This window comes from Teleopsis dalmanni, chromosome 1 (assembly GCF_002237135.1).
Source record: "Teleopsis dalmanni isolate 2A chromosome 1, ASM223713v2, whole genome shotgun sequence".
NCBI lineage: Eukaryota > Metazoa > Arthropoda > Insecta > Diptera > Diopsidae > Teleopsis > Teleopsis dalmanni.
Window position 1 is genome coordinate 52,253,287 of NC_051846.1, and position 21,206 is coordinate 52,274,492.

Sequence of the window (21,206 nt, forward strand, 5' to 3'; positions counted from 1 at the left end):
TCAATATTTCTCTAATTTGGGTTCACGGCTATAGGGATATTTTCGAAATTACAGAGCAGAAAGGGTGATTCAGGATTTCGCTCGGAACACCTAAATAATCTGGGCATATCGCTAACATCATGAAAATTGCTTCTGAGTCCTTCCCATTTGAAATTTTTAATAAAAGATGGGAAGACTAAGATATGCAGGCATCTGTATGTAATCAGGCCATGTTCTAATAAAATCAAATCCAAAATTCTCATTGAAATACCCTGTAGAAACATCAGTCTTTTAGTAGGTTTACTTACAGGCCACTGTTAATTAGGAAACCATGCTAGAAGATTAGATATCCCTTTCGATCAAATCTGTCGCAGCTGTGGGGAAGACGATAAGAGTGCCTCTCATCTACTATGTTTTTTCCCAGCTCATGCGAGGCGGCGACTCAATACTTTAGAAGTCCCCTTCCTTGAGAATTTTGACCACTTACAGGACATGACACTAAATGGCATTTTAGGTTTCGTCAAAAGTCCTAGGTAGTTTTAAACCCTGAGTTGTTCATATATACACGGTAAAACAATGAGCCTATAGGCCTAAGTGGATCCACTAGGTATCGCCGGTATAACATAACTTAACCTAAGCATTATTGTATAAAATATTGAGTTATGTTCAAACCAAAAGTTAAAATTAGAACCAAAAGTTCTAAATTACGAAGAAGTTTATTTTCATAAAAATTCCCAAAAAAGGAGATTCATCAGATTGTAACAATTATAGAGGCATCACCTTGCTTCGTACCCCAAGCAAAATTCGTACAATGTAGAGAAAATCTTACGGAAGCAACAGTTTAGTTTACGACAGATAGTGCTTGCATTTGTCTTATTAATACCGTCCGCATTTTAGTATAACACAATGCTGTAAATACCCAACTTCAGTAAACCTGTTGCTTATTAACTTTGATAGCCTTAAAGCCATGAACGACTGTAAAGTAGGTCACGGCTGTGCATTTTCGCCAGCTCCTTCTCATACTGACATTAGACGAAATTATAAGAAATACTACAGATAACAGACAAGGCATTCAGTAGTGTTCGTTTGAATAATTAGAAGAGTTGGAATACGCAGACGTTCTATATCTCTTAATGCATCGACGATCCTATCTCCAACATAAACTTGAAACATTAAACACGAATGCAAATAAAGCTGGACTAAGCATCAACGTCGCGAAAACCAAACTTTTGTAAAGTGGCTATAGCAGAGAAATCTTTTCTCCAGCATCTATATCGGTTGGTAACGGTAACGTAGAATGCATTGGAAGCGCTACTTATTTAGGTAACATTATTACGGATAAAAGATGAACTGGCGAGAATGTCCATAACCGCATTTTCAAAACGAGGATAGCTTTTATAGCTATAGTTTTAACGGAGACAACAAAACGCAAATGGTCCGGGATCGGGGACACACTTTGACGAACCGCAAAAAGTATAGCAAGGCAAGCACTGCGATGGAACCCACAATGTAGTCGGCGACTGACTTTGCCCCGTCACTAAGTCAAACTAAATTATATATATGTATATATATATTTCCTTTAAAATGTAATCACAACCAAGAAGTACAAAAGTAATAGTCAAAATACGAAATTGACAAACTGATGTGACACTCTGCATAACATGCATTTTCGTCATACCCCGAAAAAGCTAATTTTGACGTGCCCGTGACACTCTACATAACATGAGCTTAACTATTTTACAGTCACTACTTTGCAGTCACAAGTTTGACCTTAATGTATTGTAGTCACTATTTTGCAGTCACTACTTTCCAGTCACTATATTACTGTCACTATATTACAGTCACTATATTACAGTCACTACTTTGCAGTCACTACTTTCCAGTCACTATACTACAGTCACTACATTACAGTCACTATATTACAGTCACTACTTTGCAGTCACTACTTTGCCGTCACTACTTCACGGTCACAGCTTTGTAGTCAAAAATTTGCTCTCAACACATTGCAGTTATTCTTTTATTTTTAAAGAACGAATTTAAGTGCATATATCGGTGATACCTTTTTACGAAATCATCAAGAGTATGTAATTGTTTTAAAATCTGTTACAAATTCAAATGAATTGCTTGATTTGTTATTCATTTTTTACTTATGACAGAAATGTCTCTCATGGTCAGTTTTAACCGTTTAATTGCTAACTCGTTTTCGGCTACATTAGAAGCAACTCATGAGTTTGGAGCTCATTGTATGTTTGGTCGTCGGTTCGCGCAGACGTACAATTTCAATTCGTGACCAATTTTAATAGTTCAAAAAAAAATTTAAATATTTAAAAAAAAATTTTTTTAAATATAAAAACTAATAAATACATTTTATAGGCCAAAAAAAAGTTAAATATTTAGGTATGTTTAAAGTGTTTGAAATGTGAATTTAAAATTAAAAATTATAATTATAATATTATTATAAACATTTATTAATAAAAATTATGAATTTTGAAAGTAATTATCATATTTTGATATATATCATAAAACAAGAACAATAAATTATAATAAAATAGTTCGATAAAATAGTGCTTTATAATAAAATAAAGCAAACAATATTTGTTATAAATTAAATAATATAAAATTAATTGTATGCGAACTTAAAAATAATAATTATTAAATACAATATTAAAGTACAATAACATTTTTTAGAAGTTATTATGAAATTATAATTATATGTATAATAATTATTAAAATATAAATATTGAATTATAAATTTTAAATTTTCTGCAAAAATTTTGATTTATAATTAACTTCATAAAATAACAATTTAAAAGTGTTAAATTTAATTTTTTTTATCACATTATTTTAAAAACAATTTTTTTATAATTTCCTGAATAATCTCATATAACTTCTATTCCAATTTTTAAAAAAAAAAATAATGATCAGTTTTTAATTATTAATAAAATTAAAGAGTTCAAATAAACAAATACATATATTAATTTGAATTTTTTATTAATTAATTATGTATATGTATATTATGTATATTTCGCCAAAGAAAGATTTTATTTAAATTAATAATCAATTTTCAAAATTTATACAAATATTATTATATAAATAAATAATATAATATAAATATAATATAATAGTATAAATAATAATAATATACTATAATATAAATAGTGTAATATAATAATATATAATATAAATAATACTATTTAGTTTTTATATTTTTAACCGGGCTTAGGTCGTTTATTTAACATATCACTTAATGAAAATGTTTTTTTTTAAATAAAATAAAAAATTACACTTTTTAAACAGTGTTAAATATTAAGTTATATTTAATTTTTATTAAAACAAATTAAATTAAATTTATTAAATATAACTTAATATTTAACACTGCTTAAAAAGTGTAATTTTTTATTTTATTTAAAAAAACGCATTTTCAATAAATGATGTGTTAAATAAACGACCTAAGCCTGGTTAAAAATATAAAAACTAAATATATATTGATCGTAATAACAATTTATTATAAATAATAATATAAATTATTATAAAATTATTTCAATATTATTAAATAGTGCAATTAACTAAATAAGGATTTCATTTTAATTTTTTTAAATAAAAATAAAATATATACAATTCTCTTCAACGGAAGGGAAACCGTTCAAATTAAATGATAATATTTATGTAAAAATTTTTTTTAAGTTTTTAAACTACAATTAAATAAATATAAACATCATTTTAATTTTTAAAAAATAATAAATAATAGTTATAATAATTTTCATATATAAATTTTTTTTAAAATTTCATACAAAAGTAATTAAAAAGTGTTATTAACAATATATTTTCTTTTAAAAATACTTAAATAATTTAAATAATAAATAATGATAATATATAATAATAATTATTAAATAACAATAATGATTATAAACATCATTTTAATTTTTTAAATAATAAATAATAATTATAATAATTTTTATATATAAACTTTTTTAAAATTTCATACAAAAGTAATTAAAAAGTGCTATTGACAATATATTTAATTCTAAAAATACTTAAAAATTTTAAATAATAAATAATGATAAAAAATAATAATAACCATGAAATAACAATAATGATTATAAACATCATTTAAATTTAAATTATAAATAATAATTATAATAATTTTCATATATAAACTTTTTTAAAATTTCATGCAAAAGTAATGTGCTATTAAAAATATATTTAATTTAAAAATACTTAAATAATTTAAATAATAAATAATGATATTAAATAATAATAATAAGTAAATAATAATAATAATAATGATTATAAATATCATTTTAATTTTTTAAATAATAAATAATGATAATTTTAGATTAGACATTTTTTAAAATTTCATACAAAAATAATGTGCTATTAAAAATATATTTAATTTTAATAATACTTTAATAATTATTCACAAAAAAATTGTATTATATTTATAACTCTTTAAAGATACTAACAAAATGTAATTTACCAAAAAAGTATCTGCGAGTGCTTCATATTTATTATTAAAGATACTGTATCTATCCTCAAATATTGCAATAAATTTTTTTTTTACATTACATTTAACGTTTTAAAGTTTATAATAAACAAATTCAATGCTACCTTTGCTAATATAAAAATTTTGAAATTCACAAAAAAGTATTGTACTTCTGTTTGATTTTTGAAAAGTTTTTATCTCAGGCCGTGTAAAACATTTTGTAACAATGTACATCATTATTTTGTTTGTTCCATTATGTATATTTAATAATTATGTGTAGACATTTAACATACCATGGGCAACATATATAGGTAAATGCAAGCCATTTGCTATGCTGTAATGTTAGGGTACTGTGTAATGCTGCTCACTAGAGACCAAAGGCCCGGAGAGCATTGTTCGAAGCTTCAAGTATTTGTTGTAAATGATAATGTACATCACATTATTTGTATTGTCGTCAAACTAACTTCGAATATACATTAAAATTTATATGAAATTTTTAATGATTAGTCAGTTTTTATTTTCACAAAAAAAACCCTTTTTATATAAAAAAAAAAATATATATAAATATGTGTGTGTGTGTTGTACTTATACTAGTAAACTTGATATAAAATATAAATATATATTAAAGTGGGCAGATAATAAAACTCATTTAGTTTTTTTAATTTAAATGAACATATTTCAGCATCTACTGGTCTTTGAATATAATAATTTATGTACAAGTGCAAATTGCCAAGAAAATGTTTGCAAATTAATTTTTATGCAATATATTATATATATATATATTGTATTTTTAATTGACAGAATAGTCATATGTATGAGAAGGTTGTTGTAATGAAGACAGTATTCTTAAACTTTTTTAAATACAGTAAGATCCCGCTTAACGCGTAAGATACGTTCCACCAAAATAGAACGTAATGCGAAACAGCGCTAAATGAGGCTATCTTAACATGCAAAAGTTGGGGTTAGAGAAAGATTGATAATAAATTCTTTTATAATAATAAATCCAATTATTTGTTTCTTACAAAAACAAAAATTAGTCAGATCATTCAGTCTATTCTGTGTTTCCAATCTTCTGCCTAATGTAGTTTACTTTATCCTTTTGCGCTCTGTTAGAAGTTTTTGATAAGTGGATAAAGCATCTATAACACCCTGTCTTGCTTTTGAACTCCAGTTAAAATTTGGATCATTTTCAACAAATGGGTTCATAATTTCCATCGATAGTTCTTTTTGCTCTTCTTCGAATTCACTACTATCAATATTTTTGGTTACTTCTTGCTCAGTTAATTCCTTGAGCTGCTACGGTTTCTTGAACTATTTCTTTGACATCTTCCACATTTACCTCATCTAAACCGGTTTGTTTTGCTAATTCCACTATTTCATCTATATCAACAGAGTGTCCAATGTCTTCGCTCTTAAATCTGGTCAAATGTTCTTCCACAGTCCTTTCAAAGATCTTTCTGTTATCTCGATCCAAGAAAGGTTTATGTTTTCTACAGCATATATGATACCTATTGTAGTTTTTTTTAAATTCACTTCCTTCCTATCTGCTTTGTCATTGTCTGTACAGAGACATCTGTACATAAATAAGTTTCTTTTAAATAAAAACACATTATCCCATTAAGATGACCTTTATTGATATCATTATATATAATATATTAGTGTGCCTTCTTGCAATTTACTGATGATTTCGTTACCATAATGAACGATTGATCATTCCTTTCAATAAATATTGTCACAGCTGTGAGGAAGATGTAAAAAGTGCTTCCTATCTGGTTTGTCACTGTCAAGCACATACGCAGCGAATATAAAATACAGTTAGGGACTCACAACTTAGGGAATCTTACTAGATCCCTCGAAGACTTTTCCTTAAAGAGTATCTTTATCTTTATAAAAGATGAATGTTTCAGATGGTTTTAAAACTTTTGAGTTTTATATGGCAAATCAAAAGCATTGTTGCTATAACCAAACTTAACGTAGTCTTCCAAATTGGAGCCTACTGGTTTGGAACCTGAAGCTTTATTTTAAAATAATTTAAAAAGAATTTAAATAAATAATATAAACAATAAATAATTTTCTTGTTCTTATTTTTGTTTTTTATAAGTTTAATTTCCTAATAACAACCTACTTTAATGTAGATTTCTAATGTAAAAGCCTACTGTTTTAATATATAAAAAAATTAAAAATTAATAAAAAATAATAATATGAAAATTAAATTAAAAAATAATATAAAAAATTATAATGTAAATGTCTATTAAAAATAATTTATTTTTTATGAGGTCTATTTAATTGTGACAACCAACTGCAAAATAGGCTTCTGAAGTAAAAGTCTTTTGATATGGTATATATGTACACATATGCATCCGGTGTACATAAATATAATTTACCAATTAAAATAAATAATTAATTAATTAAAAAATTAATTAAAATAAAAAAACATTTCTTTATACATTTTTTTATTTAGTTTATTTTTTATAACAACCAACCGTGAAATCATTTTACAAAGTTAAAGTCAACTAATACGATGAGTATCTTGGTTTAAATTTAATTAATTAAAAAAAATATAATTAAATAATATAATAAATTTAAAAATTTTCTTTTATGAAAAAAAACGTAGGAAATAAATTTCAATGTTTTTATAATGAATTTTGTAAAAACGAAAATGTTATCTAATAATATGATATATAATATAAAACTTTTGTCATTTTTAATATAAATTTATAATTACATATAAAAATTTAATCGGTTTTTAATATAATTGAATTAGTAAATGTGATAATGTAATATATACAAACATCTGTGCCTGCATAGGCGTGAGACTTCTAGTCATTTTCTGTTTGATTGTTCCCCTTTAATCCAGCTAAGAGCTTCAACTCTCATAATTTCTTTCTCGTCATTATTTAGGATTTGCAAACTGCCATTATATATATAGTATATCATGCCATTATATATATAATATAAAATTATATGTCATATTATCTGACATTTTTATAGTTCAATATTTTTTTAGTGTAGCTATATTTTTAATAAACGTTCCATATTTTTGTAGGTATTTTAAAAGGTCTCACTGATTAATTTTAACTAAGGAGTCGTTTTCCATGCTCCAAACATGCTAATACCATTCCTGTTTTCTTTTCCGGTTCCAATTAATAACTTAAATTTAGCACATTTCGTGATAGTATATCCCTTATTCAATGTTAGAAAATTTTTACCGAGAGATACTAGTTTCATTCAAACGCCTATCTTTAGTTCATTCAAACGCCTATCAAACGCCTATGTTAGTTGTTAAATAAAATATTTAATAAAGTACTCGTGTTGCTATAAAGCTACGCTTTCTTTGTATGGTGACAAAGAAGCTTTATTAAAATTTAGAGGGATTTTGAATAGCAAAGAAAGAAATAAAGGACAAACACAAAAATTTATTTTAATTTTATTGAAATTTGGCTGACCATACAACGCTGTTTCGAGTATGGCCAAGTACTCTTCATCAGTGGTCTTTGGAATAATCGAATTTTTATTTAATTAGCTTATAGTCGGTATATAATTTGTTTGGACTGCAAGTGCCGGGCTTAGAACTCGTGCTTATCAAATTGGAAGCGATGACTAATCGTGTTTATCCACAAGAAGCCAATTGACCTCAGATATGCATACTTCTCTGAGGACCCTGTAACCATTATGAGATTTGATATTGATAATAATTTTACATATTTTACATATATATTCTTGAAACATTTTGAATGCTTTTTCGGAAAATTTTCTAATTATTATCTTTTTTCTACTTTTTTGTCGACTCAAAACGACGATTTTAGCTAATTGAGGATGACTTGTTCCTCCCTCTAACACAACTAACTAACTATTTTTTTTTTTATTTGGAATAGAATTCATGTCATACCATAAGAATAGTAATATAAAATTTTCATAATACCATAAAATTTAGTAAATTTTATTCTATGTACTAGGTATATATAATAATTCGCAGATATGTTTAGAATAGAATAGAATAAATATTTATTAGTTTAGGTAAGGTTGAAATGATATTCTTACGTACCAAAGCCCACTTGAGCACAAAAAAAGTTCTAATTGTGATAACAAGGATTAACGTTATTTATACGTCTGGTTAGGATATGTCTACCACAAAAAGTATATAGACCGAATTGCTGAGTGCACACCCAACATCCCAAAATGAACGATCCACTTATTTGAACATATTTTTATCAGATAGGTTTAAGGATGACTGTAAGAAAAAATGTTCACAAATATTTTTAGTTGTGTACTGGTTAGAAATTGGCATTAATTGGCCTCTGCAGAAGCATATTTATTTGTTTACATCTTAATTTTTTTTTAATTATTTCTAAGAATTTTACAAAAATTTTTAAACTTATAATTATAGTTTTTTCGAAAAACCTCTTTATATTATAGTTTTTTTAAAATGTCAAGAAACTATGATCGCCCTAATTACGAGTAAATCACCTCTAAGCTTCATTAGTTATTGTAACATATTCATTAGTAATGACATATATAAATATCATATAAATGTATATATAATGAATTATTATTTTTGAATAAAATTTTGCAATATTGACAATTGATATCAAAACATAATTAACAATTCCGTGGTAAAGCTCCACTATAGATTGTATTGTTCAATTAAAAACGGAAAAAATCGCAATCGTAAATGAAGCTATATCTAACATAATTAAAAAAATATTTGTATATTCAGATAGATGTAAGACATACATTTACATCTACATATATACACTATGAATATCACTTACCTCGGTAAATCACCAATTCGTTCCTTTTGTTATAAAATAAACAAATTTTTTCAAACTCATGATGACTTTTTATAAAAAAATGCTGTAAAAAATTCGAATCAATGGACTCAAGACTTTAGTGCCCCGGCGTATTTGTGAAGATATTTGAAAAGTAAAAAATACAAAAGATGCAGTCTACGAAAATTACTGTTCATCACATGACTACAAATGTGTATTTATTGAAATATTTGAATGCATAACATGAGCACGGCTTCAAAAAGTGTTTCCATTTTAAACACATCCGAGTGTTTTTATTGTGATTACTGTGATTACAACCTTTAATGAACTTGGTTTTGTCTGTTGGTCAGTCATTTATGTTTCAGGTGAAAATTAAAATTTTTTCTATTCCAGTTTTACCAGATCCCATTTCAGGGTTATACAAAATATAAGAAGCCAGTAAAGTTTCAAATATTTTTAATAAATATTCATTAACAACAGAAATGCACCATAGTCTGTAAATACCGCTGCAATAAAAAGTCGTTAATTATCTACCGATTTTCGTCAGTTTGTTTTTGAGTTTTTTGATTTCTATTTTGTGAGAAAAATCTAAATTTGTTGTTAAAAATTATATAAAATAATTTATTAATAATAATTTTTTTTTTATAAATACGTAAATAATATAATTACGAGCTTCTTCTTCTTATTTGACACTACAGTCCAGTGTCAACCTTAGCCTCCTTCACAACCTGTCTCCATCGGCTATATTGTGCAGTTGTTTTCCAATTCAGAACTCTTTCTGGCGTCTTCGTAAACGTTTTCCTTCCATCACAGCTTCGGTTTGCCTCTATGCCTTGTTGTCATCGGATTAGCATTAAATATATTGATCAAATTTCTTAAGGTCCTATTCTTACAACGTGAGCTGTCCATTGCAGTCTTTGTGCTTTGACAAATCTTACTAAATTTTCATTTTTAAGCAGGTTATTAATTTCGTTGTTTGTCATTGTCCAGCATTTTGAGCCATAAGTTGTTATCGGTCGTATTATTGTTTTATATATTCGAAATTTACTTTCTTTAGATAGTAGACTATACTTATAATAATTTATATAAATTTTAATTATACACTTAGCACACCCCAGATATTAAACAAACATAAGGTACAAGAGTGTAAAGGTTAGTTTGTGGGTGCATAATATTTTCGTCAGTTTATCTGCAGAATTGTCTAAAGAAATATTACCCTGCTCTTCTAGCATTCAGATAATATATTTGCGATGACGGATTAATTCTGATTGAGGTATTAAATTGCAGCCTATTCGTGAATATATCAAATTTGTCCGAATACTAACGTATTTCTTAATATTTGATTTATTCTTTCTATTGCTAGAATTCAGTTTAAAAGATACTGCAATGGTCAAACATAGTTAATGCTAAGTCTTTGCAAATATTTCAGCTGCCACCATCCAGCTTCCAATTTAGTTTCGATAAAGTATAATATAAGACCTGTAATAAATATAAATAATTTGTAAATTGCATAGATGCTTTTAATATTAGGAATTCTCTTTATAAAGGCAAAATTGAATTTGCCGAAATATATATAGAAATATACTTAAAAGAACGATCGAAATAAAAGCTATAATTTTTAAAAAACAAAACCAACTTTATTACATTTATATTGGTTGTGGATTATTGGTTTCTTGGTTAAAATCATTTTGGACTTTGTTGTAGCAAACTCTTTTTCCGCTATGTATACTAGGTGGATTGATAAATATCCGGCCTAAGTAATAAAAACTCATTTTTTTTTTGAAAATTTATATGTAATGGATCATATGAAGTTTGTGGTCGTTTGGGAGCACTACCCCTGGGCTCTACGCATTATCTGGCTTGTTGGTTTCCCTCAGGTGTAAAGTGATGGATCCATGTTTCATCAATTGTCACTACTCACAGTCATCTAGATTGTGCATAAACATTTCTAAACAATGTTTTGAATGACGAAGTTTTTGTCGCTTTCGATCAATTGTGAGCAAATGCGGCACCCATGTTGTCGAAAGCTATTTCATACCCAAATATGTATGTGAAATATATGATATACGTTCATATGATATGTTTGTCATCTCTGCTATCTCACGTAATTTATGTTTGGATCATGGACACAATATCATGGATTTTTTCAATATTTTTTTTTTGGACGCCACGGAGGTTCTTCATCAAAAATACTTTCCAATATTTTGTTGTTGCTAACGATTATGAAAGCAAGGTTGCTGTAAACAGAATCCATTTCCAATTTGATTTCATCATTGTTTATTTCTTTCGAATGGAGAATTTTATTACTGAACAATATTCAGTTTTTTCGATTTTATAACAAATCACTAACAAATTCATCATCTGATGAAGTCAAAATTTTTACAGCTGTCAGATATATCAAATTTAATTGATTTTATTCTGGTGTTCCCACCTGTTGTAAAATCAGGTAATTATCAAACTACTTATTAATAGTAGTATGTGCTGCTAGAATTGAATGGAATGGTGTAGAATGTATGGGATTATTTAGTTTAGAATGTAATACATCACTGATACACATTTTCACTGTTTGTTGGAATATTGCAGCCTTGGAAATTCTATAAACTGAAACAAAAATAGCAGCAAATTATGATATAATTTAAAAAAAAATTGAGTGAGGCTAAAAGTAAGAACATATATTTATTTTAATTTGAGTTTATTTTAATTTGATTAGCAATGAAACTTTCAATCATGCTTTGTCGTATTAGTGAATGTAACTCATTTACTTTTACAACTGGGTTATAAAGGGGACCTCGCAATTCGGATGTCGCCATCGTGCAGAGTTGGTCTACCTCCGCCACTGCATGAGTGTATTAAAGGTCGTCTTCATAGTAATAAGTTAAGTCTCAAAACTGACTTTAAGTAGCAATGTCGATGACTTAAATATGAATTAAGTCAGTATTGAGTTATAAGCTCTATTACTAAGTTTTAGTTCTTTTCTTCCGATAGTTGGAGTTTTAAAATTAGAAGTTCTTATCGCCAATTTCGTCTTCGTTTGCAATAAGTGAAAGAAAATTTTATTTTTGAAAGTTAGTATGAGTGGAAGGAACATTTGATTATTCTAAAATCAATACTTTTCTAGTTATATACTTGCAGAATATCACCTCTTAGTTTACTTTAATCATAAAAATAAAAAAATTTATTTTTTATACTCAAAACTTAAAATTTGAAAGGTCTCTCATAAAAAATTCAATTTTCATAAAATAGCAATCATCCTAGTGATCTGCTTTCAAATATTAGCTCTGTCTGAACACAGTATTATAAGGTTCATCAAAAATCACGATGGTCGTACCTCTATTCCCGTTCATGAATATTTTTTTTAATTAAAAAGTGATTTCATCTCTAAGTTAACTAAGAGCAAAGAAAACAATAGATGAAAATTATTACCTAACTTTGCATGTTCGATGAGTTGAAAAATTTAATTTCTTTGGAAAAACATAAAATGCAATGCACAAGAGTATGGACTGTAGAGTGAGTGGATGGCGTTGAGAGATACTATAATTTAGATAAAAATATTGAACAATACAAGAAAGTGCATATTAAATGCGCGGAGACAAGAAGAGTTTTCATTGGGGCTTACGGCTTAACTTGAAACACAGAAAGAAAAAGAAGAAAGCCCAGAAAGTGGAATTAGATGTTACTTACAGATACTCGGATAGTCGTATATACAACAAAGATACGACAAAAGTGTCGACAGTAGGCAAATCGCAGAGACCTTTTTATCTTTCATTCATGGTGCATACAAATGCGCTCAGCTCTTTGTTTTATGAAATATTGGGGAAATCTATCTTCAAGTCGTTATATGTATTTGACAACTAAAATCAACAGCATTTGATTTCAGTCTTTTTTACTCAATGTAAAAAATTTTTGTCTATAAAAAATATTTAACAAACAATACAATCAATATTATATAATTAAGCTAATTTTCTGACTATGCCAAGAGGCAACGACACACACATACATTCACAAGCAAATAACGTTTTTTTTAATGGTTAAAGAAAATTAGTATCTGTGAAGTATATAATTTGATGTTTGTGTGCCACCTTTAGACACGATTATTTGGATACGAGAGGTATTTCGCCGAAAGAAATGCCTAACCCATTCGAAAATTGATCAAAACTTATTTGCAATTTTTTTCTTGGCTAGTTTGGGTTTTTTTTTATAATTATTTAGTATATTTAGCGTGCGTTGCAATATATCTTTTTCTATTAATTATAATTTATAAAATTATAGTGTTTTTAGTTTTCAATTATTAACATGTGTTATAAAACTATTAGAGTGAAACTTTATTACATTTTATTTTTATTTATTTATTTTTTTTATGTTTGCATTTTAAATCGAAAAGCAAAAGAATTTTGAAATGGAATTAAAAAATTTAACTAAAAGCCGTTAAATTAATTATAAACAAAATTAATGTGTTTTTTATTTAATTTGTTGCATTTTTTCTATTTTTTGTTTTCAAATAAAACAAAGTTTACAAAATTTTCTTTTCAAAATTTAAGTGATTAGGAAATTAAAAAACTACTTTTAACTTGAATAAAATAGTTTAATTGAATTAAGCAAGAAATTTAATTTATTATGTTGAAAATAAATGAAAATAATATTATAAGTGAAAATAAAATCACTAAACTGTTTAGTAAATAAATAAAAAAAATGGTTTTCTGATTGTTAACTATTTTATGTGGTGACTTTTATTATAAATAAATCGAATCTATCGAATCTCAGAATAGTTACAGGCTCCAATGGTAAGCAAATCTAAGGTCAATTATTGCTTAGTTTGATGAAGTGATCCAGTCAAGGCGTAGAGAGGGGTTATGAAGACACCTCGTAGTTAACAGAGAGTAAAAGTGCTCTAGTGCACTGACTCAGCATAATAATAAATAAATAAATAACTTGCAAGCAAATTTTTGAGTTAATTTTATTTGAGTAAAAGTATAATTAGAAGTCAATCTATTGTTTCATTTGTGTTGGCGTCCAGACTTCCAATTAGAGTGCCATCACTCTCATGGACCTTATGGGTATAAACACATTCCCTTAGTAGATCGCCTTTAGCAATGTCCGGACAACAGTGATGTTTAGTCACTGAAACTATACTATAAACAGCAAAAAGCATAAATAAATATGCCATCCTCATAGCTAACCCTTATTGGAAATGATTAAAAAGTTAGCAATATATATATATATTAATAAATAAGAAATCTATCGTCCGCGTCCGTTTGTGAGGCTAATGACAATATCACAAGATATTTGAAACCGGAGAAAACCTCATATCCTCAGTCCTCTAACAGTTTTCACTTACGCGTTTCGCCTGAGGAGTACCCAAGCTCATCTGATTGGATAAGATTGTATGGAGACGTTTGTGTATGTATGTATTATATGTGTATAGTGCTTTTTTAAATATTCATAAATTTTTCTTTGCTCAAAAAAAAAATCAAAAAACGATTAAGTCTATCATTCCACTTCGAGTATCACCCTTCGTCAGAGAAGCAAATCAGAACCTATCTTAAAAACTAGTGTAAATTTATCTATTTAAAAACAGGAATGTATTCCTGTAATGGGATAAAAAGGGTACCATAGGGCCTAAAAAGTTATTTTATATATTATTTCAAATGAAAAGTGGGCGCATGCGGTAATAAACACTTACCCTACTGCTCCTTCCTGATATAGTATTGCTGAACATTTTTATATTGTATAAATATTTGTAGTATGAACATTTCCCGAGACTGTCGATTTGATATTAGGAGTATAAGAAATTTTATAGTCGAGTTACGACCCAACGCAATCCATAAATGCATTATAGAAAGATTAATTAGTATACAAGACTTTAGATCTCCCACGTCTCACATGTTGCTGCAAATCAAATAACCGCATGAAGCCACTTTAACTATGTAAATAGACATATATTGAGTGACTGGTTTTGGTTCTGATTTTAATAATCACGTACTCGTTGCCGTAGACTACTAAGCTACAGGATATATTTGGCTTAGCTATTTGTCTACAATCTAACCGGCGATCATTCTATGGTTTTATACATCTACTAAACCCTTTTAATAATGTAAGGTGGTACAAAACGGATAACGTTTTGTAATTTTCTAATTTAATTTCAACATTTTTACAAATCAAATATTTTTTATCATTATTAAGTTTTTTAAATGGCTACCAAATACGAGTATAATTATATATTATAATAAACAATGTATTTTAGTCATTTGGTATAACAATTAACTTTTATATTATGTTCAGTAAAATTTTATTTTAAATTAAATAATTTAAAGCCTATAAAATGCATATTAACAATGCAACAGGAGAAGAGCTATATACCTTGCTTACATTAGATCATAATATCTTTCTACTAGAAAGACGGATTAGTATACAAGACTTTAGACTAGTCTCATATGCTGGCCCATTTATAAGGGTACTCGCTGCTGAAAATACCTTCACAAGTGCTTGAATGACTAGTTCTTCTGCTTTTAATAGTCATGTATTCGTCGTCGTTGACTATCAAGTTGTAGTATATTTTTAGCTTAAACATTCCTTTACAATCTCATCGGCAAATGTGATTATATTAGTAGCTATACCTTCGCCGGCATCATTGTATGATTTAACACGTCGACTAAACCCTATTTATAACGCAAGGTGGTAGCACCCATTCTACAGTTTTCTAATTTAATTTTGAATTTCTGGCCAACAAAATATTTTTTAACATTGCTAGGTTTTAACATAAAAGATCAAACTGGTCGCAGTGCTTTGCTCTGTCGGGAGCTAGTACCCCGTTTATTCCTAGGTTTTCAAATAACTAGTAAATACCACAAATAAAATTATAATAAACAATATATTAGTCATTCGGTTAAACAATTAACTTTTTTATTATGTTCAGTAAAATTTTATTTTAAATAAAAGAATTAAAAACCTATGAAATGCATGTTAATAATGCAATACCAGAAACACTATATACTTTGCTTGCATTAGATCATACTACAATATCTTTCTACTCATTGAACTCCGTGGTAATTTGGTCACGTGAGTCTAAGATGTTGAATTGTGGACTTTCCTAATAGGTAGTGTTGAAAATATTATTAAACTTAGTAAAATATTATGTGAATCTAATTTTTTGGTAATTACATATTGTTTATTAATGTGTTTTTAAATGAATTGCAAAATCGTTCGCTGAAATAATAATTTCATTAAAGTTTAATTAACATTAAAAATAACTTGTTCCACAAAAGCAGAAAATTGCTGGGTTTGGCTAAAGTGTAACAAAGGCAAAAAACTCTTGGCATGTAAAAATAATACTAAATTTAAAATGAAGTGGAAAAAATTGTAAGGTTGTCTTGTGGTTACAAAATCTTTGAGTCACATACATCATTCGAGAAAAAAAAAATCTACAAACCTTTTCATACACGGCACATTATGACAATGGTCAGTCATATCTCAAAAATATTTTTATTCATATTTCTTATTTCCCTGAGTTTGAACTCGCGGTTTTATGGCTTAATTGTTGGCATGATTTTTTGCATGTTCGAAGGCTCGTTAACAATAAAATAACTATTTTTTACTTTACCAAGTAAATTAACAAACATCGTACAATTTATGTTTTTTAAAAAATTGTTAGTCGCAGACAACACCAGTAACAACAATGAGTTCATTTAAACATCATCTCTATATGACTTTCTCAGTTCAAGAAATGTATTTTTGTCACTTTACCTCAGTTCCAAAATCTGCATGACTTATCATTCCAACATCATTTTGAGACATCGATGCATGTCAACAGAGTTTTGCATATTAATTACCGATGTCTCGTCTCACTGACTTGTATTCTTCAAATAAAATTTAAAATAATTTTAATATTTTTAATTAAGCAGAGATAAAGTTTTTATTTGATTTTATCAAAAATTATGACGATAAATGCTGCTTTGAACTTACGTCGGTGTCATGGCTCGTGCTTATGTAGAAATCAGCTAATTATTTTCGAATAGTGGACGCTCATGAAATGCTAGGGCTAGTTTTGTCTTAAGTTACGCTGCCTGCTTTTGTTTTGCCACTGGATATGTGTATTTATTTTGTACACTCCGCTGTTGTTCGGCTGACCTGCTTTTCTGGTAAATATTTTTGAACTTGAGCTAATTCCATTGCTGTAAAGGTATTTGCCTATAGATTTTATTAAATTTTTATGATCTTAGATTTGTTTTCACATCATTAATTAGCAGATTTCAAGATAATTGTTGTAAAATAAAATATATTTTTTATTGATATGACGTTTTTATTGATTGATATATCAGTGTAATAAATATTTATTTGTATCATAATTAATTATGCTACTAGTATTGAAATAGATTAATATTTTACGATATCCAAAGAAATTGACATTGGTTTTTTTTCTTTTTTTTCTAGGTATATATATTACGAGTATAATACATGATATATTTAATGTAGATCAGCTAAACTTCGTTCAAGAAGAAGAGAACATTTCAATAAATGTTCATACTTACTCATTTAGTATAATGTTGACTGAATAAATCTATATATTATAGGCTTCCTGCACGCTACAGTGGTTTTCAGGCGGAGATAATTACTGTAGCTTACAACAAGAATTTTCCATAGTAAAAATCGCTAAATGCACTTGAGGTAGTCTCACATTAACAGCTGTTGTAAACAAACTAATTGACAGATAGCGCTCAAATTTGTACCATATGTCAAGAAAGGGTGTACCAACATTTTTGAAAAAGGTCTATTACTTAAGGAGTAGTGAACAAACAAAAAAATCCGGATACTTTTTGAGCAGAAAGTGTATACTTACTATCAGATAATTAAGCTCCTTTAAAGTCCTTCACTTCAGTCCAATTTATGTGCAGGACGGTTTTTGACTATTACTGTGTTATAATACTGTGTTACATGTCTGTGTAATGTCGACGGATTTCAACTTTTTTCTTTTCTACTCTTTTAAAAAAAATCTTTACTTTTTTAAAAATTTTATTGAAATATCCCTTATTTTATTTTTTTATATATGGTTATAATAACTACAATATGTTACGTATATATTTTAGAATTGTTTAATTATAAATTATATGTTTTTATATTGGAAATTTTTATTTCATTTGTATTTTTATATTAAAATAGCTATATTTTATCCTAGCTATGTTTGTAGTTGTGCTCTAAATTTCCAAAATACTGAAATTTTTTATCATGACTTACTCTATATATATTGAGTACCGCACAGTGGCAAATATGATCTGCATTCAAATTTCTCTATTGAAATATTGAAATTGTTTAAAAAAAATGCTTTGCGTTACTCTTTTCCAGGAAAAGAGCTTTAAGCACTCCTACAAAATGTATCTCTATCTGGTTTCACCAGAGATCAATAGATCTAAACAGAGGATACGGCCAGCTTGATTGGCCTTATCTAACCTAACATAATCGAGATAATAAAATAATGTAAAAATGGGCTCTTGTGAGTTTGTTTCTTCGGTACAGACTCTTTCTTGTGTTTCATGTAACATTAATCGGAAAAGTATATTTTAAGTTTACCAGGTGGTATTTTAATTTTTCAAATAACTTTCTTATAATGTTCTGGTGGCTTTTGCTCCAATACACACTTGACTAAAATTGAGCAGATCTTCAAGTTTATGAAATAAATTTTGATTATATGGTATTTAATTATTTTGATTTCTTTTAAAAACGAACACTTGTTCCTGAACTTTAAAATCATGAAGCGTTTGTAAAATTCATATTTTCAAATGTTATGCAAAAAATGTTTAGATAATGCTATACTATCTGAAACAAAAAATTTAAGAGATTTTTGTGGTTTACATCAGAGAAGTCATCTTTATTTCTTCATTGCTATATTCCAGTCACAGTCTCATCATATAAATTTAAAAGCAAGTCAATGGAAACAAATACAAAATTGTTTTCTGATTTCGCTATTAACTATTTTTTATGGCGCTTCTAGTACTGTACTAGTTCTTTTGAGTTAATTTTCGATACTTTTTGACACGTAGTTGGCAATAGCTTGATCATAATTTCGGATGTTTATTCTTAAAGCTTCGAAACTTTAAAGATCTTTTGCGTAACACCCAAACAAAAATTCAGTGGTGGTGGTAATTTTATGATCTAATTGGCCAATTCGCATTACCAAAATGTCTTGGATATTTCTCGCCCAAGGAAACAGAACATGTCCTGTTGAAATCGCAAAGACTCTACAAAGAATTAATTATCATTTATTGAGTATTTATATAAATTTATATAATATATGTTTATTAAACGATACCTTCACTAAACGGTACCTATAGTTTTTGTTCTCTCTTCTAGAAGGGCCAATGACATCTATCTCCGAAATTTTTGAACTATAGGCTATAAGCGATAATAGCTGCAATATATTATAGTAATACATCAGTTTTCTTAGAAATAGATATATTAACAGTATTGGCACAAATCATTATTTAAGTTCAAACGTCAGTAAAGAAATTACGATTTTCTATATAGTAGAAATCTGTTGAGATTATATGTCGTTTGAACTATTTCATGCTCTTCAGGATTAAATTAATTGAATGAGTTTCAATCCAGTACTAATTATTGGATTTGTCTTAATAGTAATTATTCTGATTTTTATTATAAATAAACAAAACAAAGCAACAATTGAAATATATATAAGTATAATAAAAAATAAATAATAGTAATAAGTTTTATATTTTTCAATAAAATGCATATAAAATTCATAAACAAATTTTATTTTGATCTTTAAGTTTAATATTTTGTTGGAAATTGTAAATTAATTTTTAATTAAACATTTTATAATAATTATTATTATTATTTATTTCAGATTTATTCCTATTTAAACAAACTTTCCTCATTTGTTTAACCCTCTGCCGCCCCAGCAGTTAAAAACTCAAACCGAAATGAAGCACGAAGTACAAATTCCTGAAAATGTTCAAAAAACTGCAAAGCGTGAGCTGCGTGAAGATAAGAGTACCCGCGAGCAAAGCTTAGAGCAATTTCGGAACTGGATTAGAAAAAATAAAGATCTACACAATGTGCGCGATGATGACACGTTCCTATTACGTTTCTTGCGTGCTAAAAAATTTAGTGTACCCATGGCAGAACAAACGCTTTTGAAGTACCTAAACATAAGACGTACCTTCCCACATATGAGCACGGAGCTAGATCATTTATCAGTCACAATGAATGACATTATAACGAATGGTTACATATTCGCCAGTCCAAGACGTGATAAAAATGGGCGTCGTGTTGTTATTATAAATGCCAAAGGATTCAATCCAAAAATATATACAAGTAGTGATCAAGCCAAAGCACATTTCCTCACATATGAATGTTTAATGGAAGACCAAGAGACCCAAATTACCGGTATCACACATATCGGTGATTTCTCAGGAGTTATGACTGCACACGTGACCAACTGGAATCCAACGGAATTCGCTAAGGTATTCAAATGGGGTGAGCAATCTCTACCGATGAGACACAAAGAAATTCATTTGGTAAATGTACCATCCACATTAAAATGGTTGATTGATTTTGTTAAAAATCGTGTTAGTTCCAAGATACGAGATCGCTTAACAATTTATACAACTGAAGCTGATCTAGTGAAGACTGTTGACGCTCATTGCTTACCACGTGAATTGGGTGGTGAAATACCAATGAAGGCAATGATTCAAATGTGGAAAGCAGAACTGGCATCTAAAAGAGAGATGATTTTACGTATAGATAATAGCAAACTTTTGAGTGATCGTGGTATACAGGGCAAAGGAAGTTATACTCCAGAAAAGGCAAGCAATGGCACAAACTTTGTATCCCAAATAGAATCCATAGCTGGCAGTTTTCGCAAACTGGAATTCGATTAAAATTTTGAAATTATTTATAATATACGAGTATATATATATGTTTTTGTAGTATTAAAATTGTAATTAAGTTTTGGATGTTGTATTTTG

The 21,206-nt window shown here is 27.7% G+C and overlaps 1 protein-coding gene across 1 annotated transcript; it reads left to right on the forward strand.

The window, feature by feature from the left end:
* The first annotated feature begins 19,987 nt into the window (after nucleotides 1-19,987).
* LOC119668316 (alpha-tocopherol transfer protein-like) lies at nucleotides 19,988-21,185 on the forward strand. Its single transcript, XM_038077782.1, has 2 exons — nucleotides 19,988-20,027; nucleotides 20,084-21,185. Exon 2 carries the CDS (start codon nucleotides 20,160-20,162, stop codon nucleotides 21,117-21,119), a length of 960 nt encoding a protein of 319 aa, XP_037933710.1. The 5' UTR covers nucleotides 19,988-20,027; nucleotides 20,084-20,159; the 3' UTR covers nucleotides 21,120-21,185.
* Nucleotides 21,186-21,206: the final 21 nt, after the last annotated feature.

Excerpts from the sequence above, each read along its gene's own strand:
- LOC119668316 (XM_038077782.1), top strand. The coding sequence starts at position 20,160 with ATGAAGCACGAAGTACAAATTCCTGAAAATGTTCAAAAAACTGCAAAG.